Source organism: Carettochelys insculpta, chromosome 27 (assembly GCF_033958435.1).
Source record: "Carettochelys insculpta isolate YL-2023 chromosome 27, ASM3395843v1, whole genome shotgun sequence".
In the NCBI taxonomy this organism is placed as follows: Eukaryota; Metazoa; Chordata; order Testudines; family Carettochelyidae; genus Carettochelys; species Carettochelys insculpta.
This window is the reverse complement of record NC_134163.1, coordinates 7,584,301-7,606,818: the sequence shown is the minus strand read 5'-3', so window position 1 is coordinate 7,606,818 and position 22,518 is coordinate 7,584,301. Positions and strand designations below refer to the sequence as shown.

General features: G+C 40.2%; 1 protein-coding gene across 2 annotated transcripts in view; it reads left to right on the top strand.

Annotated features, from left to right (window-relative positions):
• RANBP3 (RAN binding protein 3) overlaps positions 1–22,518 on the top strand; it is a 145,632-nt gene that overhangs the window by 22,228 nt on the left and 100,886 nt on the right. Inside the window, exons 2-3 of one of the 2 annotated variants that reach the window (XM_074977951.1) lie at positions 4,357–4,412; positions 14,096–14,299. In XM_074977951.1, the coding sequence (XP_074834052.1) occupies positions 4,357–4,412; positions 14,096–14,299 (260 nt within the window). The remainder of the gene's footprint in view (positions 1–4,356; positions 4,413–14,095; positions 14,300–22,518) is intronic. The other variant, XM_074977952.1, reaches the window with a different exon arrangement.

Sequence of the window (22,518 nt, the reverse complement as noted above, 5' to 3'; positions counted from 1 at the left end):
CAGGGGCTGGCTGTTGCCTGGGGGAAAGGCAGGAAGAATGGATGGCCCCTCATAGGCAACACAAGCCAGGGAGCATAGTCTTTGCTTTGTTTTCTGTGGAGCAACGTGCACCGGCATGCTGGCAGAAAGTGCTTGGCAGGCCCATGTCAACTGGCCCTTCATCTACATCCCCCACCTCTCAATCTATGTGGGGGAAATGGCCCCAGCAGTCATTGATATTTGGGGCTAGCCTCCCCCCCCACCCCACCCTGCTGGAGAAAGCCCCTGAAGGGACCATCTCAACTGGCTGTTCACCTACACCCGTATCCCTCAACGTATGCAGGGGGCATTTATCACAAGCTGTAATCTGTTCCTGTCATGTTTTCAGAGATGATGTTTTATCTGCTTTTTGTAAAATCTTTGATAATTCAGTTATAAAAGCAAGAGATTTTAGTTAATTGGGCAATCTCTGGTTTCAAGGGGGAGAAGAGTAGCTGAGGGACCAGTTGAGATGGCATAGTCATCTGGGTTATTCCAGGGCACAGAGTCATTCTGGCATGTGGGTGTGATAGTCCCCCTCTTGGTGCTGGTCAGGCAGAAGTCATGCTGAAAGGGAATAATGTGAAGGTGTTCTTTCAAAGGGGGAAAAGCGGCTGATCAACCAGTTTTACATGGTTGGCACCTTCTGACGCAAACCCATTTGATTTTCTTCCACCTGGGATTCCCAACTTCTCCTTCTGCCATCTGCCATTTTTCCAGACGGAAGTGGGAGGGGAATGAGGAAAGATGACATCACATTACCCACAACTACTTGCGGAGCATTTTTTTTCCTCCACACTGTACCAGCAAAAAAAAACCCAGAATGCTTTGGCGATTTAGTGTGGCAGTTCTAACTTGACTTTGTGGGAGATTAGGATACTCAAATTCAAATTTATAAAATCCAGCATTACAAAATCAAATTCAAGAAAATAGAATTTCTCATTGTGTGGACATAGCCTGAGCCTTAAAGAGTTCTAGTGCCTCCTGATTTTTTTTTTTTTTTTCTGTTTAGCCATTGTGGCAACGTTTTTTGTTTTTGTAATTCGAGGTGTTTATATAGGGTGAGCCCCTATTATGGTGGCCCTTAAAAAGTTCTTCATAAAGCTTGGAAGCATTTCACTCTTGTGACACGTGCTTTTAATTTCCATTTAATTAGCTTCCTCTTTTTTTCTTTTGAAGTTAAATGCTAGCATAGTGGGATTTTTTTTGTATTTTCCCGCATGTAAAAATGTTTAATTGCGTTAAGGTTACAATTCCTGAGTGGTTCAGCTATATTCACCCCTTGGACCAGATTCTAAGCGCTACTTAGGACCAAATCAAGAACTGACTCTCCCCTTCTGGTTTATAGGCCGAGTTGCTTCCAAGAAGCAATCACTGATGATGTCTAGAAATGTTGAGGTGACATGGTCAGTTTGATCATAGTGATAATGGAGGATTTCAACTGAATTTTTCTGTTTTGTAGCCTCTAATCTCTCTGAGCATTTGATATAGTAAACCCTTAAAATATGTGGCTTCAGGCTGCACGTAACTCGCTTTAATGTGAGTTAAGGACAACTTGAAGCTGCTCTGTGGGCAGATAGGCAGGCTAAGAGCCCCTTCTCCCTACTTTCTCTCAGTAGTGCTGCTATCAGGCTGACAGCCAAGTGGCTGGGGGAAGGCAGGGAAAAGCAGCCAGGAAAACTGACCAGTGCTGGTGACCTGGTCAGTTTTCCAGTTCTGGCAAGTGGTGTGGAGCTGGGAATGAAGTGGCAGCCTGTCTTCCTGCTCACTTCCCCTTACTTGCAGGGTTGGGAAATCAACCAAGGCAGCAACCCTGGTCAGTTTCCTGGCTCCAAGAAGTGAAGGGGAGCTGGGAGGCAGGCTGCCCCTAGTTCCCAGCTCCCCTCTACTGGCTGGAGCTAGGAAACTGACCTAGGCTGCTGCTCTGGTCAGTTTCCTGTCTCTGCAAGGGGAGGAGAGCCAGGCTGCTGCCTATTTTCCAGGTCCCCACTGCTTGCGGGACCCTGGAAACTGACCAGCATTCCTGCACAAGTCCGGGGTGAGACAGGAACCAGGGTGTAGCCTCTTTCCCCCAGACTCCTTCCCATTTATGTGAAAATTTGTTAACCCCCATGCTTACAGTAGTCAATATCGCCACCATTTTCAGCTGGTAGGTAGTATATTCCTACTGCTGTACTCATGAAATATCTATTCTTAGATTAGTCTGTGGTACTTTTCGAATCATTTAAGATATTTTTACTCTGGTGCCAAATATGAGAGAATGTCAAACGTTCCTCCTGTGATATGACCTGCTTTGTCGTTCCTATATAGTATGTACCCAGGTATTACTGTGTCACATTACTTATCTTTATTCCATGAAATTTCTGTGGGGCTTATTATCTCCATATCACATATAATCCCAGGCACTCAAGGTTACCCATTTTATTTAGACTTCTTGGATTTGTATAGAAGCACTTAAAATATTTCTCGGTATATATTGATTTGTCATGTAGTGCAACTGAGTGGGGCTTTTTCATTTAACTGTTTCACTTTAGTTCCTGCTTTGTATTTCGTTAAGTTCTGTGCTCTTCTTTTTTGGGATATAGACTGATATTCATGCTAATAAGTTCTCTGCTAAGGCATGCTTCTGTCTGAACTATGTGCTTTTCTGTACCTGTTGGTTTCCTCCAGCCTTTAGTTAAAATAATTTTCTACTACCTTTTTAATTTTACGTGCAGCAGTCTGGTTCTGTTTATAATTAGGTGTAGCCTGTCCTTTCTCTTCAGTGTTTTTAGCTGGATACCCCCCACTCTGTTGCTGTACTTCTGCTAACAATATATTTACTATTTTAGTGCCTTATTGTGGGGGGTGGGAATTGGTGTTTGTTGGTCTAAATTTAGATAATGTTTGGTGTATCTGGCTTGCGTGCTCTTTCTCTAAACTTCCCTGTGGGCTGCTCCTGTTCACTAGCTCGTCTACTCTTGTACAAGCTGGCTGATTTACTTGCTTGTTCTTCCTGAGTTGCCGTGCTCCTTGTTAAGGGATCTTAAAGAGATTAAGGATCAAAAGATGGCAGGCTGGATCCTGGTTACAAAGCTCTCAGCCTTACTTAGCTTGGTGCAGTGCTGAGCACACAGCCCCATAAATACGCCATTCTTTTAAACTTTGATGAAGCAGGCACGTGGCAAGAAGCAAGCATATAACAGCCTAAAAGACAGCTGAGTGATGCCTAGTGTTACATAGTTGATGCTCCTTCTCCTGGAGAAATCCCTCACAACATACCCCTATTTGCTACGCAAAGTTCTGATTTGCTTAGAAGCATAAATGCTCTTGAAAGTGGGGCTTAAGGTGTTAAATCACCTAGGTTTAGTCTGGAAAAGGTTTGGTAGTTTGGATGCACAGGTTGGCAAAATTTCCTAATACAGTACAGTGCTTTTTCCAGAATTGGTTATGCCAGTTGCTGAGTGAAATTGTCTATCTAGCAAAAGTACTCTTAAGCGAGTAAAACTGCATCTATCTCATAGCTTTCATGGGCATTGAAATGCCAGAAACATCACATCCCTCACTAACTTCAGTATATCAGCAAAAGTTTAAGTGTAGACTTGCCCTTAGTCACTCCTTAGTAATAATTATTGTAATGGAATTGAGACAGATATGGCAAGTTCTTGAAATATCTTTGAAAAACCTTACTGAATTAAGAAGTATCTGTAGTCAATTTTATTAAATGTAAGGGTGGAAGGTGTTGTGAATTTCAGAGGAGCACATGAACAATGGGCTAGACAATAATGGATGTTTTGATAAACAATGTGAAAGAGTTTGCCTAGGGAATCTCTCTGTAGGTAGGTGAGAGCAAATTCCCAACTCTGGTTGTGCAAAATCCCATCCTTTTTGTAGCTATAGTCTGAGGAGGGAACTCTTTTCTACTGATAATCTATTTCTGGAATTTCAAGATTGAAGGCCTAGGTTATAAAAGGAAGTAAACCTATGGCTGTTAACGAACTTGTAACCACAGAAAACTGGATGCTGAAGTTTTGGGTGATCTCTGATAAGCTTGTTAGCATGCGATTAGGTTCTTTTACTGTCTTGAAAATGTTTTCACTATAATGCTTTCACCTTAGGAATAAATGTGCTTGCTTATAAAGAGCTATGCAGTTACCTCATAACTGCTACCTTCTACCCAAGACAGCTCACAGCAGATGAGCCGTGGGGCCTATTGTGTGTGCCCGTGAGGGACCTTGTATTTGCCCTGAATTGTGATGTGAACACTTTCAGAATTCATTCTTTTTCTGTGAAAAGCACCACATAACATAATGATGTAATATTTAATGCTGTTGGAAAAAACAATTTCTTTTTTTGCAGAAAAGCCTGCCATTGCTCCACCTGTCTTTGTGTTTCAGAAGGATAAAGCGCAGAAGGTAAGGAGCTATCATTGTGTATGTACTCATTTTATGACATACTATCATCCTGATTAATACTTCAGTGGCCTCAATAATTTGTATATGGTGTTATCATCTGAAGTTTAGGATAGATAATAGATTGTTGTCATGAGGGTTTGAAATTCAAGGAAAAAATGTGAGAAGATACAGATAGTGTGAAGGAAATCTAAAGCAATTTCAAAGCAGTATCCTGAGCAAAGGTGGATGAGGGAAAAGGAGCAGATCTTACTACTATGCAGAAATAAAAATCATCAAGAAGAGGGAAGTTAAAAGGGAAAAAAATGTTGCAGGTTAGTGGCTTTTAATTTTACATTACATAGAACTGCTGATTGATTTCTTGATTAGTTGCCCATCATTAAATTTAAAGTTTGGTGGAACTGAAAAACATTGCTCTTGGCTGTCTAACTCAGTAGCCTTAGAGCATTTTGGATTTAAAATACACTTTACAGTCCTTTAAATTTGAAAGAGAGACCTAGTTTTTCAAATGAATTCCAATAAGTAGTATCCACAGTGCATTAAGCTGGGTTCAAACAGAAAACCTTTTATTGTTTTGTTACTTGTTACTATAATATTTTGTCAAGAGGTGGAGCCAATCATTAAATTACTGTTTTGAATCCAGCCCAGGTCGATAGTGAGGGAAAACTGTTACCAAATTATATGTGAAATGTTATGTCTCACTCCTTTTCCAACCATAAATGACACTCCAGTGGAAATGTAAGCAGAGAGACCATAGAGACTTACTCCTAACAGTGTTTAATTGAATTCAGAATTGAAACAGGTTAGCATGAGATTTAGTGGAAGAAATTCGCATTTCTCTGCTGCCAGTAATGTATTTGTTCTGTTAGGAGAGAGAGCGAAACCTTGTTTCACCTGGACTGACAGTTTAGTACTATTTAAAGTAGTTCCATTTTACACAAAGTTCAAATTTAAAATGTGTGTGTTTTTGTTTTTGTTTTTTTGGTTTTACTGGGATTGTCTTTTCTTTTTCAAATCTACTGTTTTTTCAAGTTTCCCATTGTCTAATCAAATCAATGTTATTTCTTCATGAAAGTTAGTTACAGCTATCTGACTTTCATTTTATGTGTAATCTGTTAAAACTCCTAGAATATTTAGACACGAGTAGTGAACCAACTCTAAATATGTAATTTTCCTTAGGCTTTTAAAACCTCAGATTTGGCCTTTGTCACAGTTCTTACCTGCTCAAGCAACATGAGTTAAGGATTAACTCCATTACTTAAGGGAGAAATGAAGCAGTTATGACAAATTTGTAGCAAAAGCAGAGATTGTTAAAGTTACACTCCAGTAATTACAGTGCTAAATCAATTATATTTCCCTTTTAATAAATATTATTTTAGAAGTATCCATCAGTCTTTTTGATACCTCTAGAACTATGAATGATTTTGGGAGGAGAGGGCTGGTGAGGGTGATTGCTCCCAGTTTACTTCCCTGCAGTAAAATCAGTACCCCCTATGTAAAAGCATAGTTAGTGCTAGTGGATAGGTTAGCATAAGCAAAAGCTTGGAGACTTACTGTTTTTAAGCAACTTGTGCAAGTTTTTAGTGTAGTAATAATACATACAAAATGTTAAATGTCCAAAATATATGTAAGATAGCCTCCAGACTTTGTTGGAAACAAAGAATCAAATCCTGCTTGCTCTATTTGTGCAAATCCCTTTTAGCTGAAGGCTGTGGAAATGTATATGTAAGTAACAAAACTTAACTTGGCCCCATGCTACCAAAAAATTACATGCTGACTTTGAACTTTGTGTAATATGTATCGGAAAGGTAACTGAGTTAGTCTGTATCTTCAAAAATGGCAGGAAGTCTGTGGCACCTTTGTAGACTAACAGATGAAGTGGGTCTTTGCCCAGGAAAGCTTATGCTCCAAAATATCTGTTAGTTATTAAGGTGCCATGGGACGACTTGTTGTTTATGTAATATATGTTTATGAAGATAATGTGATTTACCAATTAAGGAGACCTCTTATTCAACAGAAAGATCCCCAAGACTCATAAAGGCAGTATTTTAGCTGACATCCATCATCGCATTTTTGGTTAAAACGCCATTGTCACTGAGCAGTAGTTGACAACATTTGCTGTGGACTTAGTTTGCTTCCCCAAGAAACGCTGTGGTTAAGTGGATTCCCTGATTCCATACCAAACCCTGCAATCATTAATAATAACAACACTTAATATTCATGGGAATTTTGCCTGTGTGCATATTTTTAGGAGGGTGGCCTTATTTTAAGTGATTTATTTAAAACAAACAAACAAAAAAACAATTGGCACAATGCACAATATTAGGTAGAATATAATTATTTTCATTTTAGCAAAATGTGTTGGCTGGCTGGTGGTGGTTTAAATGTCTGCTAGCTGTACAAACCTGGTCAAGCTGATCTTTGTCAGGCACAGTACAGGGTGCTTTGTTTCTTCAGTTGCTTGAGCTGAGTGTCCAATTACCATGGGGTGAGGGGGGAGGAATAAACGTAGTTTATCAAGGTATGCCCTTCATATGACAATCTAATACATCTGGCTATCTATGGTGTATCAATAGATACTTAAAATTAGGGAGAAGCAAGATATTCTGCAGAAAATGAAATTTGATTGTACAAGGTCAGAGTCAGCTGACTCCTCTGGAGATAGTACTCTCCATCAATTTTTTCTCTTATCTTTTCCATCCATGTGCGGAATCAATTTTTTAATGTATACCAAGGCATATGCAAATGTGTAGCACCAGCAGGAACAAAAAACCTAGCTGTAGGCACTCTGCTGATCCGGGGAGTGGCATTTGAATTTCTCCTGAGTGATAGCCCAGGTGCATATGTTACAGGGAACATGGTTCTCCATTACTGTCTTATGGGGGGTTTGGCAGAGTTTCCTTGGTAATGTGGATTTCAGCTGACCTGCTGCAATCAGTGGAAAAATATGACTGAGTAATAGTGAGTGAAGTCTTCCCTTCCAGATTCTCTTGCACCAACAGGGGTGGGATGTTGCTGGCCCTGCAGCAGTGCAGAGAAACCTGGAGTCCAAGTGTCATGATTCTGCTCCCTTATTGCTGTGACAGCACATTCACTTATCAACCAGATCGAGGGAGTGGTCTGTTGTTCAGCAGCAACCCAGAGCCAAGGATTCATCTTAGTCTTTGCATTCCTGGCAGGGAGGGAGGCCCTGTCCTGTCCCATTCATTCAAGATCATGTTCCTCCATTCATCCTTTTACCTGCAGGGGTGAGTGGCACTGGCCCACAGCTTTGCAAGGGAAGCCTTTCTGCTTGGGTCTTGTGGCCCTTCTCTCTCACTCATTAGCTATGAGTGTGGGAGCCACCTCTGGGCAGGAACTGTTCAGCAGCACTACACAACTGGTGACTCTCTGGTTTCTTAATTTCCAACAACTATGAAATAGTTACAAATAAAAATTCTTGAGTAAAGATTAATATTAAACATTGAAATTAGGAAAAAAAATCAAACGCTGCCTACCCTACTTGTAGGAGCCACTATCTAAAGAAATGCTCATTTAGGACCTGTTCTTGTGAGGTGCTGAAAACCCACAACTCCCCGTGAATTTAGTAAGAGCTGAATGAGGTCAGCAGATTGCAGAATCAAACCTTTAATGTGATGGTAGGCTATGAGGACCAGTTTTTAAAATACACATTTTAAAATACACATTTCAACAACTTTGATTTGGTGAAACATCAGATAATGCACATTTATAGAGTCTGCAGATAGCTACTTTATAGCTGCAGGTATGTGCATTCGTGGATGCATCTATCCAAGGCTCATTTTTGTAGATATGTATGCAGATACAAGTTTTATATGTAGAGCCCTTCATATTTGCGGATATCTGCTTTATATCTGCAGATGTCGGTGTGGATATCCGAAGCCCTTTTTTGTGGATACAAATACAAGTGCAAATTTTGTGTCTGGGCAGGGCTCTACACGTTTATTTTGTTGGTTCTCTTCCATTTTTGCTTTAAAGAAAATATTGTAACCAAACATGATGCAGGACAATGTGCATTTTCTTCTTTTTATAATAGTGAAGGAAGAACCTCAAGGTTATTTTCTTGGGCTGCTTAACAGATTGACAGGATTGACTTAGCTGGTACTATTTTCAGTAAAGCTTTCATCTAAAGTGGAAGTAGAGCCTGAGGAAAGCAGGCTGGTGGAAATCTCAGCACACTCCTTTAAAGAGCCTTACAGAAAAGGGGACTTCTCACAAGGAGGCTGTCCTTTGAGCCCCACAGTTGTCTACATGGCCCTGCATATCCTTCTTTAGAAATGCTTATCAGTTTCTGTTGGATTTCGTTCATGTGATTGTGCTAAAGTACTGTAAAAGGTGGTTAAACTGCGAAGTGCTTTTTTAAAGAAACAAAGCCATCAATTTATTTTTTCAGTTTTTTGGGCCTGATCTTCATTTGCACTTAAGGCCCTCTTTCTCCTTCTCCCCAGAATGAAGTTTTAGTGCAAATGAGAATGAGGCCCTTTAAAATTTTACAAGTGTGTTTTTATTCTTAAAGAGAATGTCGCGGTAGGGTAAGGTGCTGGATTAATGGTCCTGGAGTTTGAATTCCTCTTATTTACCTTATATAGTTATTTGTTACATATAACCTGTTTCTTTAGCAATTGTATCACTTGCTCAATAACACAAACTGACTAATGTGGAAAACAGAAAATCTACGTAGAGGACTTGCTGTATCAGTCTATGTCTAGACTGCAGGCTTCAGTAACAGAAATCTGCTGCATCCAAACAACACTTCTGCTTTTCCGAGGCCACTCTCAGAAAAGTGGAAGAGTTCTGCCAACATCCCTTGCATACCTTGTGCCACCTCAGCAGAGGGGCTTTTCCCATCACTTGGTCCTGTGTGGATGCGCCAGATGTCGGGAATACCTCCCCTGACACAACTGTCAGCAAAAGATATCTTTTGCCGACAGTTTCCTGCAGTTTGGATGCTGCCTGAGATGCAGAAAAGCAATTTAGAAAATAATGGTGTGGAAGCAAAGAGATGATGTTGAGAGTGCTGGAACTTCTAGCAGTCTGGTTTCCTGGGATGCTACTTGTGGGATCCATTTGTTCATGGAAGATTATAGCTATATGTGGACAGAAATCTCCTAGATACCTTCCCCTTCTAGTTTGAGGTGCTCTTTTGTGCATAAACCTTTTCTCCCTGCCCTGTCTTCAGAGCCCCTTGATTCTTTGGGTCAAATCTACAAGATTCACTATTGCTTTTCAGCTGAGTGGCAGCTGCAAGAAGGGAGTTCTTGCAGTTTTTCCCTCTCTTCCCGTCTGCTGTCTTGTGCGTGGGTTGTTTTGATGGGTTTGGAGAGAAAGTAAAAGAGAATGTGGCCAAGGGACAGAGCCTTGAGTGATGACAAAAGAGAAAGAGGAAGTGGCTGTCCCACCAAGTATGAGGCTCTGAGAAAGCGATTAGTAATCTAAGAGAAAAGAAGACAGAACCATGAAAGCTAGTGCAGAACAAAATAGTTGGGAATGGCTGGTTAGGGTGCCCTATTCCTTACACTCACCCCATTGGAGAAGAAGGATAAAGATGGAAGATGGACTCTGACATCTGGCCAGAAAGAGGGCATTATAAATTTCAGTTAGAACAATCTCAAGATGGTTCAGTGCAGAAGCCAGATCAGGGAGGACCAATAACGAAATTAGGTGGGAACTCCAGATGACACTTACAGACTGCACATTTGGTTACTTTTGGAGAGGAAGGATAGAATAGATACAGGGCAGTAAGTTGAACAGGACACGATAATTCAGTGATGGTCTCCCAATTCTATATTCTGAGAGATTGCCTCCCTCCTTTTCTTGAAATACCCCTTAATAGATGCAATTATCATTTAAACTTTCTTAGCCCTTGCATTGCATTCAGAACTCATGTCCTGTAAATTGTTTTTAGAGAGCAGGCTTGCTAAGATCTTTTTCTCAATTATGTCCTGTTTCTTTCTTCTCAGATACATTACTTTTCCTTTGGCCTTACTGAAATCCTTTTATGATTCTTCCAGCTTAGCATGTGATTCAGTCAGTGCTGTATAAGTGGTTGGATTTTGTCATTTGCTATTCTGCTGGTCTTTATGCCATCTACGCCTTAACCAGCAATAAATATAGAATTTCTTGCACCTTAATAAAAAAAAAAAAAAGTATGGAGTAGCATTAGGAAATTAACAGATTGCTATAGTTCTCCATAGAACATCTGATTTTTTTATGATGATTTTCCATTGGGAGTTATATTTTGAAATCAGTCAGTTTTGGATTAAACCTGTAGCCTTATCAAGTAGTGTGTAGTTTGCTTGACAAGACCATTTTCCATAAAATAAGAGTCATGGATTTTTAAGTATGTTACCATCCTTCAGTTCTTTGTCTTGCATCAGTTGTCCTGTTCTCTTGTCCAGAATTGATGTCCAACTTTATGCCACTAGATTAATGCTAGTTAAAACTTTAGCTTTTGTGCAGTCTTCTGCTGTTTTTCCATTACAAGATTTATTAAACATCTTCTAAATATCTGGAGTTGCTAACTTAAAAATATATTACTTTCATAGATGCTGTGTAACTTAGTCATTAGCAAGAGACAAGGTGGGCAAGGTAATATCTTTTTATTGGACAAAGCTTCTGTTGGTGAGAGTATCAAGCTCTTGAACTACAGAGCTCTTCTTCAGGGTTTTGTCATTGTTTATTTGCTGGAATACAAAATACTTAGTAATATGACAAGTATACATGACCCTTCATGTAGTACAGACCAGCAGTATTTAATCACCCTTTCTTTTTCTTCATTGTTGACAGTTCTGAGTTCTCTGTTTAGTGATGGACCTGTGTAGATAGGACTATTTTTGTTCTGATATGTAAAAAACCACAATCATACCATCTTATTTGTGATATTACTGGCCAAGGATTTTTCCCAGATATTTTTAATCTTCCCTTTAATTAGTTATCTGCATTTCTGTTGCTATGGATCTTACTGTTGCCTTTATATTGTGGTAGCCCCTGAAGGCCACAGTTTGATTGTACCAAGTTGTGCTAGGAGCTGAACAGATGTCGTAAAAGTTTCCATACCTCAGAGAGCTTATGTCTTGTCTCACCAACCTGTTAACCTGAAAAATAAGTGGTCTACATTGGGGGACGTGGGTACGACAAGATAGTAATTAATAGATGTGTGCAGCTGTTAGCCAGTTAGTGGCAGTAATCAAAACTTGTCACCTTCCTATCCTTTGTCGGGTGTTTTACGTGTGCCTTCCAGCAGCAGTGAGTTCTGAGGTTGAATTTGAAAGAGGAAAGGTGATGGCTTTACAGTTTTTGATTGGGACCATTTCTGAAAGGTAGCCTGATTGAAAAGTGCTTGTTGGCTGGCATCAGCATTATAACAGGAAAAAGTGGGGATTAGCCTGATGAGAAGAAAACTGTGGAGTAAGTATGAGGAATTTTGTGCTTGATGAAGTTCAAGTGGTAGAGCCACTGGAGAGATATTAAGAGTGAATGTTGATCTAGGAGGTGGAGACCAAGAGCTGGGAAGATGATTGTAGTGGCAGTACTTTAAATAGATCTTAAGATAGCAGTATTGAATGTAACAGAGAAGAAAGATCAGGCCTTATTAGATTTTTTTTGGGAAGAAACAGTAAGATTAAAAATGGACTGGAACTTGTGTGTCACTGAAGCAGTGCAAATAAAATATGAAGCAAAAATTTCGGCCTAAGATGGTAGTTGTGATGGGTTGGATCACAGAGGTCACCTGGTGTGTTGATCATGTCACTGAGCCCACCTACCTGCCATCTGTGGCACCCCAACACCCTGTTCTGCTGGACCAGAAGCTCTGGTCTCCTCCAGCAGAGCAGAGCAGTCACTGAACTGGCTCAGCTATAGGGCCTTGACAGCATCCAGGAACACCACCTTCAAAAGCAACCAACCCCCCAAATTTGTCATATACTATGTAAAAGTCTTACAAAGTGAGAGCTCCTAAGGCTTGCTGTCTTTCTCAGTGAGAGATAAACACAGCTGTGGCTCCTTCCTTACTACCCCTTTGGCATCTGGCCATTCCCCCATTGTTAGGTTTCTCACCCTTTGCCCAAGGCAGGAATTCTTTGTGTTCATTTCAAACTCTTCTCATCTTGAGTGGAAAACTACAAGATCCAAAATGGGTTCCAGTGTCAGGTGGCATGGTCATGTGTGTTTGTGGGACCAATCACAGTCTGGGATTACAGGGAGAAACAGTCATTTACAGATCGTTGATCTGAGCAGTGAGCCATTATATTTTCAGAGCATTGCTACTGACCCTCATTAGCACATCGAGCTTTATAAACAGATTTACAATTCCTGTTTCTAACTTCACACACAAGAACTATACATGCTCCAACTTGTTCTGAAATATGTCCAGTGATAGAGATTCTGTAACCACTATAGACAATTTATTCATGTACTTAACCAGTCTGAAAGGAAATTTTTCCTAATAGCCAACCTAAACCTCCCTTGGTGCAATTTAAGCCAATCATGTATGTGGATGAGATCACCCAGAGATAATGTGCACAATAGGAACAATAGGAGAGGGGAGCCGAGGCATTGCAATCAGCTTCCGTTTTCCACTTTCTAGATGTGTATTTTTAATGTTTTGTTAACATTTTGTGGCTGCCTAAAATAAACACTATTGTTTCAGTTGGATATAGCATTCTTGATGTAGGGTAATATTCCTCCTGTTCTGTTAAACAGTTTTTGTGCTTCTCTTGGAAGGTGGCTGCATTATAGTGGTGGATGAAATGATCATGCATTTATGTATCATTTGAAGTTTGTGAAGGGGTATAAGGTACTGTTTTAAATATAACATGGTAGTGGTGATAGTTTCTTCTTACATACACTTGGACTAGGACAAGGATTTATCAGCCTCTTCTCTTATGCTGACTGCTTTGTAAGAGCGATCCAGCCATGGACATCTACCCTAAAAATCTCAAAGCCTTTCAGTGCTTGAGAAATATTGTTGTTCTTCAGACAGGGACCTGTGATGCAGGAGAATCAAGTGATTTGAGCAATATCGTTCAGGGAATCTTTGGTAGGGTGGGAACTGAACTCAGATTTCTTAAGTATAAGATCGTTTCCCCTCTAGTCATGAGGTAACATAATTTAATTTAATATAAATTCAGATATATATGAAGAAGACGCTGTTATTGTTTCAGAGACTGCATTGATACATAAGCACAGGTGTTTGGCAAGTATTAAAAAAACTATGGTTAAACAACAAATGCTATTCTTAAACTGCATGGCCTGCAACAGTGGAATAATCCATTATTTTTAGCGGTGGTCTGCTTGCTGATTATTTGCCTGTGTTGTTCCCACTACGCATGTAGAAGCTGTCAATCAAGGCTCAAAAGACAGAGAAACTATAAACCCTAATAATCGTATGGCTAGAGTTGTGGCTTGGAGAAAAGTGGTTTTGGTTAGGGGGCACTATAAGGTTTGGCTGCCTTTTTAAAATTTATGTGCTCCTTCTGGTGCTTATTTGAAAGGGACGAATTTAGTTATAGGTTCTTACCTGCTTTATGCTGTCCTTCACTGGAGCAGCTTCTTCTGCAAGTCATGAAAATGGTGAAGTTAAAAAAGGATTAATAAATCCTGTCAGTTGGACAACTGCTCCATCATGTTGCAGCCTTGCATTGAAGGGACATTGTCTTTTTTGCTCCCAGTCCCCTGCAGAGCAAAAAGGTTTGTCGGATTCAGGCGAGGACCCACAGGGAGAGGCTGAGTCCCCCCACGGTGTTGTGGGTCACACAGAATCAGCTGGTGAGCGCGACTTTGAGCTTCCTGCTCCCGCTGTTGCTTCAGTCAGTACTACTCTGATTCCTGCTTCTGAAGCCCAGCTTGCTCCTATTCAACAAGAACTGGCAGGGGTAAGTGCGAACCTACCAAGTACTACTGCTGCTGATGGGATTTAATTTTTTTTTTTAAGTTCTGACCATTCCCCTAAAGAGGTTAAGTGATGCTGTTAACGTTAATTGCTAGTAATTTTCCCTGTATTACTTGCTCCAAAGACAATAGTTCAGTTAGTAAGAATAAAAGATCTTTGTAAATGGGACCCTTGTAATAAGGGAGAGTTTTAAGACAACTGTTTATGTAAAATCTCTTCAAAGGATAATAGGAGATTCAGTACTAGAATTTTCCTAAGCCAGAAGGGATGGAGGGAGGAGGGAGAGGGAAATCATAAGAATCTAAGCTGTATTGGAAATAGCTGTTGTCCATTCTTTGAAAGAAAGTGATTTTTCTGACTCTAGGTCATAATGCTCCACTACAACAAAGCAAGAAGATCTAAAGAGCTGTTTTTCCCCTGCATTCAAACAGGAACATATCATTCCTCTGTTTTAGAGAATGAAATTTAGGAGTTAAAAGAGAATTTCCTGATGCAGGCCAGAAGAGTTGTTAATGTGTGAAACTGTAGATTTGTGGGAGGGAAAACTTGATAGATTGTGTTCCCAAAAGTATGTAAAGTGGTGGCTTTTTTGGCTTAAGATGGTGGAAGAGGCAGTATTTTCAGAAAGATCAAATGTGCAGACTGGTGCCACAAAGTGTTCTGTGAAAGCTATTATAGTGCTTTGAGACAAACAGTACACCAATCTGGACAAAACTGTAAAGTTCACAACAGAGATTCAATGTAAAGACTTTTTTATGAGATGTATCTGGGGCAATGCAGAGGTTTTCCAGAAGGACTGTCTGTTCCAATATGGTTGCTAAAGATCATTGACTGAGCCAATGGAAAGCTGATAACGAAATTGTTTTTAGTACCCTCTAAATAGGCCAAGAAAAGGTTCTTCAAACCTCTCTTGAAGAAAGTATAACTCCATTTTCTTTTCTGTAGGCTTTAGCTGTCAAAACACTCTTAGAATTTGATTTACTAGTTACCCCAAAGTTTGAATAGATTTTGGACATGCAAACCAGTACTGGGAGTCGGTGTACGGAAGAGCGATTATTCAGGGGTTGGATCTCCAAGTGGAGACTGACACTTTTGTGGTTATCCTCAGAACTTTAAAAGAACCTTCGAGGAACTGGGAGCTATTTTGTGTTCTTTAAGAAATGTACAGTTACTAGAACCTACTTCCAGGGTGGTCATATTCTCCTAGGAATTCTCTTGATTCCTAGAACAAGATACAGTTACTCTCTCTTTTCACAAAATATACTGCATAGGCTTTCAGAACATCATTCATGTCCCCAGGAAGGCTGGTGAAGTAAGACTAATTATAAAACGGGAGGAGATGTAAGTAATGGTGATCTAATAGTACATCTTGCACTACTATTCCCTGGTATCAGAAGGGTAGCTGTGTGTTAGTCTGCATTTGCAAAAACGCAAAGTTCTGTGGCACCTTATAGACTAACAGATGCATCTGACAAAATGGGTCTTTGCCCACGAAAGCTTATGCTCCAAACATCTGTTAGTCTGTATGGGGTGCCACAGGACAACGGATTTTTGGAGCATAAGCTTTCATAGGCAAAGACCCTCTTTGTCAGATGCATCTGTTAGTCTGTAAGATGCCACAGAACTTCTCGTCGTTTTTACTATTACCTGTAGAGACACATTACCTCTTCGTCAAGTTTTGTGAAGTTTACCCTTTCTACATTGGGGATGAAGGGCTCTGAGAGCTGATTATAGTTCCTTGATTCTCTGCTAGTTGTTTGGCCCAGAATAAGATATAACAGGCTATCCTAAGTCTACCAGCTGGTCAAAGTGTCCAAGAGACTATCTACCAGTTGAATTTAGCTGGAGAACAGTATGGTCAGGTCTTTCTTCCTTCTTACTCTTTGTACCCAAGGCTGCATAATTTTCTGTTCCCTTTGCCATGACCCTGTAATGACGGATGTAAACAAATATTGAATTTAAGTACACAATGGACAAAAGAAGTGGCATTATGTCAATTGCAGAGAAGCAGCTGTCTCTTCAGGCCATGCATTTTACAGGAGAAAGACAGGTGAATTGGTTGAATAGAAAAATGATACAGGACTAATGGTATCTGCATAAGGAAACATTACTGAATACCATTTTATTTAATTTATCACAGATGATCTCAAGTGAAGTAATCATCTGGGAAGGAATTGTAGTGCTTTGTGTATTTGATGATTGGCTGCTTCATCTCCTTTTCCTCTAATTTCAAAGATTGACGTAGAGAGACTTGTGTCACCATGGTGGTTTCTTACTGACTGAGAAGGCTGTTCTCAGTATTGTTAGATGTTTGCGTACTCCTATACATGTTCATTGTGCTTTTGCAAAACACAACATAGGACACTGTCCCCAAAAGCATAGCTTGTCTCTAGAGTCTTAAAACCAAAAACCCTCACTCACTTTTCACTGGTGATGGGGAAACATCAGTTCTCTTCCATTTTGTAGAACTTCAGATTATTATGTGTGAGGGGTGGCAGAGTTATTTAAGGTTATGAAGTTAACATTCCAGATATCAAAAATGCTCATTAATGGTTTTTCTGTGTGTGTAAACATGTGAAAGCCCAATGCCTCTGCTGCTGTTTTTGTTTTGTTTTTTAAGTAGTCAGCATCAAAGTAAAATTTAAGATTCTGAGGAGCTTCCCTATGGCTGTTCAGAACAATGTGAGCAGCAGTGATATTGTCAATAAATTTGTGTGTGTGGTGCTTCTGTTGGAAAAAGCATTTGGAAGGAAGGAAGCATGCAGCAGTCAAAATGCTGGGAAGGAGGAGGAGAAAGCTCCTCACAGCAGGATGAAGTGGAGTGGGATTTTTTTTCCCCTCGGCTAACTGGAGACTAATACAATAGTTGAAACTTTAAGAAATATTGGGTTTCAAAGATGACAAGGGGCATTCTCAGGTGTTCTGTCTGAGCCTCTTGAAACACTAGGACCTGGAAAAGTATATCTTGGTGCCTGTAGTCTCCAAGTTTGTAGGTGTAGTAGTGGAGAATACAATCTTTGCCACAGAAGTGTTCTCAATATCCTAAACTTTACCTTAACAGGCTTGTTTCTGGCCCTTGTATTTGTGAAGGAAACCTGCTAGTGAAATAGTGTAAACCAGTGAAGTCTCAGAACACCTACGAGATCTTTATCAAGCATTCTTTAAAGCTAAAATACTCATGTGAGGAAGTGAAGAAACAGACCAACAGACAGGTGAATACCAGAAATCTTGTGCTATAGGACAGGCCCAGTAAGGAAAATAACAGAACCACAAGCCCCAGCTTCTAGTGCATCACTGTTCCAGGATAGATTGAAAATTGTCAATCTCTCACTTTTACACGCCTTAGGAAGCTGGTCAGTCCTCACCCACAGGCAGTTCCCCAACTTGAGGCATGTATTTGCCACAGAAACACTAATTCAGGAACCTATCTTTGAAAAAACAAACAAACAAAAAAAAACATTGCCAACTTTGTCCATGTATCATCTGTAGAAGCCACACCAGCATGGCACTTAAGCCCCTGATAATGTGGCTGATGCGATTATCCACCTGCACATCTACTAATGTGATACATGCCATCATGTGTCAGCAATGCTCCTCCGCCGTGTGTATTAGCCAAAACAGTCTCTGTGACAAAGGATAAATGGACTAAAATCAAATGTCAAGAAAGATAACATAACAAAAATAAGTATAACACTTTAACCTCCCTGAACACCCAGTAACATTTAAAAGTGACCATTCTTTCACAAAAAACTTCTAACTCGGACTACAAAGAGAAACAAGAGAGCTGCAATTCACTTGCAAATGTAAAACAATCAAATTAGGACTGAAAAAAGGACTTAGAATGGTTCCTACTACAACGGAAATTTTCCCTCTTGGTACAGGTTGCACCTTCAAAAACTAGCCTTCTGTGGTCCAGCGACATCCTCGTCCAGCAGGATAAGGGATGCTCCTGGACCAGAGGGCTGGGACAGGAGGGCAAGCTAAGCTGGCCTCCCTGCAGCTAGGAGCCAGGGCTAGGGAGCTGGTGTCCTGCAGCTGCCCTGCCTGGAGTCAGGGCAGGGGAGAAGTCTCTGCTGCAGTAGTGAGCTACAGCAGCGGCAGCCAGGGACCCGGGGGTGGGGTGGGGGAATTAACCACCGCTGGTCAGGCAAAATCCCTTATTCAGGACCACTAAGGTCCCATGGGTGCCAGACCATAGAGGTGGAACCTGTATTTACACTTCCTCCATCAACTGCTATGAGTGAGCCACATCCAGCCTGACTGAATTTGCCTTGTTAACACTAGTCTTACATTTGTTAAGTAACTCCCTTATTTTTGATAAGTTAGTATGTTGACAGGAGTGTTGAGAGCAAGACAGGAGAAGTAATTCTTCCACTCTACTCTGGGATGGTTAGGACTTAATTGGAGTACTGTGTATGGTTCTGGGCATCACATTTCAGGGAAGATGTAGAGAAATTAGGGGGTGGATGATTAAATGTATAGAAGATATGGCCTGTGACAGAAGATTAAAAGATTTGGATTTGTTTAATTCGGAAAAGAGAAGGCTGAGAGGGAACAGGAACAAGAACCTAAAAGGGCGTAAATAAGGGGAGGGAGACATATTATTCTTTTTAGCCTCTGATGATAGGACAAGGAGCAAGGGGCTTAAACTGCAGCAAGGGAGGTTTAGGTTGGATGTTAGGAAAACAATTCCTAACTATCAAGGTGATTAAGCACTGGAATAAATTGCGTAGGGTGGTTGTAGAGTCTCCATTTATTGGAGATGTATAGGAACAGGTTAGATAAATATCTAATAGGGATGATATAGATGATTCTTGTCCCCTCCGCTGATGGCGGGACCTGGATTTGATGGCCTTTTGAGGTCTCTTCCAGTGCTAGTATTCTATGATTTTCGTATACAGAAAACTCTAACCCTAGCTCTTTGATGTCTATTCCATGCATCTGATGATGTGTTTTTTATCCTGCAAAAGCTTATAACCAAATAAATCTGTTAGGATACATCTGTACTAGAGAGTTTTGTAGACAAAACTCTGAGTATCTGCACACACTGTTTTAGCAACAGAAACTGTCAATTAAAAAAGCTGTGCAGGCGATCCAGGGTGCCCTTTTGTTGATAGAGTGGGTCAAGAGATGCTCCACTTTTATGTGTAGATGTGATCTGTTGACAGAAGTTTTGTTGGAACATCTCTTCTGACGGTAACTTCTGTAGACAGCAGTGAAGGGTCCCGTGGCACCTTATAGACTAACAGAAAAGTTTTGAGCATGAGCTTTCGTGAGCACAGACTCACTTCATCAGATGCTTCTAGCGTAGACGTAGTCTTTGTCTTTAAGGTGCCACAGGACTCCTCATTATTTAAACTAATGGAGTGGCCCTTTTGACTTTTTAGGTAATAGAGAACAGTGAATTTTGCTCGTCATATCCCTGTATATGTCCCTACTTCTAAGATAATAGAGAGCTCCGATTTTTGCTAGTTATATCAGTAGCATGACTGAAGCAAAAGATTGCAGCTGAAATGTCAACATCAATAACTGTATTGCTCATAATGGTAGCCAGAAATCTCCAGCTAATTCCATATGCTTAGAGACTGCTTCCCATGACTCCAAAATTGGCAACTCTCCCTATTCCACTTGCCAAACACTACAGCTTCTTAGAGATTCTATAGTGCAGCTGTCTTGTCACTACAGAAATCTGAGATATTAAAAACTTGACTGTGTAGCAAATGTAAAATAGAATTTAACACTGAAACAAACAACATTAGGACAGTGGTGCATAGACTGTTTGTTTTTTTTTCATAGTTAATTTTAAAACACTCATTCTCTATTTTAAATTAAACTGAGACAGAATTGAGTTACAGCCTATAAGAGTATGTGGGCTGTATAGAAATACCTGGTTTATTGAAGTGAGATTCCCGAGTGCCTTGACCGCCTCAATCGTATCGTGCTCTATTTGACAAAGTAAGGAATTGGCTTCTCAGCTGTATTCTAAAAATTGGATTAGATTCAAGCAGTATTTCTGGGAGAGAGATCATCTGATCCTAGGAATATTCTTCAAGAATTTAAGAATAATATAAAATCTGGAAAACTGACCTTGTGGCAAGAAACTTAAGAAGCTTGGTGTTGAGTTTAGGCCAGAAGATTAAAAGGTGACTTGGTCATGGTGCGCATGAGGAAAATAGTTATGATTTTAGGAGAAGTCTTTAAGTCTAGCAGGAAAAAGGAACAGCGACACCCATATTTTGGAAGCTGAAAGGAGACAACTTTACACGAGAAAATAAATTCTCAACATTTTAAATTGAAATTACTTACCTAGGAACCTGGTGGCTTCTGCACCATTTATTCTTAAGACTGAATGCTTTTGATAAAAGAGAAGTTGAGGTTTTGATGCAGGAATTACTGAGTGAGGTTCTGTGGTCTGTGTTTTGCAGGAGATCAGGTTAATTGTCTCTTCTGAGCTTATTCTGTGGAAGACTCTAATTCCTGAGCTGTAGAAATTCAGTGGGACTAAGTATCGTCACATTTAGAATAGAAGCTTTAGTAATGATGATGCTGTTACATGGAAGTAATTACCTTTAAACAAACTGTATGTTACTTTTGCAAAGTTAGATATCTGAAAATGGGATCTTATAATAGGAGGTATCATATGACTTTTAATAGGCACTACCATCAGCCCAGACTGTAATAATTAAACAAGTCAAAAATACTTAAGAAGGTTCTTTGTAAGGGTCATTTACAGTAATTATGTAACAGCGCACACCAACAATGCAACAAAACAAAAAGCAGTCAAGTAGCACTTTAAAGACTAGCAAAATGGTTTATTAGGTGAGCTTTCGTGGGACAGACCCACTTCTTCAGACCATAGCCAGACCAGAACAGACTCAATATTTGAGGCACAGAGAACCAAAAACAGTAATGGAATGGGGCATTTATCGCACCGTTTTGGAAAGGGAAGCAGCCGAGCTGGCTTTTATATTCAAATTCGGCACATTAACACATAGTTTAAATCGTGATGGGAACTTTCTGAGTCACTATAGGGGCTCGTCTGCATACTTGGCTCAATCTAATTCTTGACCTTCCCCCCCACCCCTCCACTCTCTGATTTGCTCACCTTGATTATCTTTTTCTGATTTGTCCTCCTTGCTTACTGTTTTTGGTTCTCTGTGCCTTAAATATTGTCTGTTGTGGTCTGGCTATGGTCTGAAGAAGTGGGTCTGTCCCACGAAAGGTCACCTAATAAACCATTTTGCTAGTCTTTAAAGTGCTACTTGTCTGCTTTTTGTTTTGATAGTGTATAGACTAGCACGGCTTCCTCTCTGTTACTGTTCAACAATGGAACGGTTTGAGACAAAAATGGGATATGTTTCCTGCAGCTAAACTTTAGAGGTTTTTAAGTAGGCTGAATTTAATTATCCAATTTCAATTTTTCTTATTCTACTTTCTCACCCTTGTATGCTGGGTTTTGTTGTACTGTTAGTTATATCTTTGTTAGAGTTGGAGGAAGTCGCTGATATTTAACAAATAGTTTTCCCTAATGTAAATTACAGTTTGGAAACTTTCTCAGTCTGGAGTTATTGGAGGTTGGTGCTTTCCTGTCTTAGCCATGATTGACAGCTTCGAGCTACCTTTGGATTTTGGTGCAGGGGAGAAACCCAGACATTTTTAATAGAGGACGTGCTAAATAGAGGAAAAACATTAGCACATGAGAGGTTTTACTTTTTCTATTGCTTGCAACCACTGTCTTTTTAAACAATATATTGATAGCATCTGCAGCCACTATCATGTTTGTCATTCATGCTTTTTATCTTGCCTTAATATTAGGGCTGTTAAGCAATTAAAAAATTAAAGGCATGATTAATCATGCAATTAATAATAATAAGTGGGGCAGACTCTGCTGTGGGCAGTGCAGAGTTCGGGGTGGGCGGGGAGGTCAGCCCCAGAATAAATGTTGGGGGAGAGTCAGTCCCAGCCCCAGGAATCAAAGAGAGTGGCTTGGGTGAGCATTGCAAGGTAAGGTGGGGACAGGTTGGGCAAGCCCTCAGGCTGTTTTATTTATAAAAAAAATATGGTCACCAGCCTACATACACACAAATGGCCAGGATTGCAACGAGTAATATTGAAGCCAAGAAAAATTTAGACAATATCATGTTGTGTTTTCTTAGCTCTCATGTGAACCTCAGACTACTATATATATTCATTTACACACAT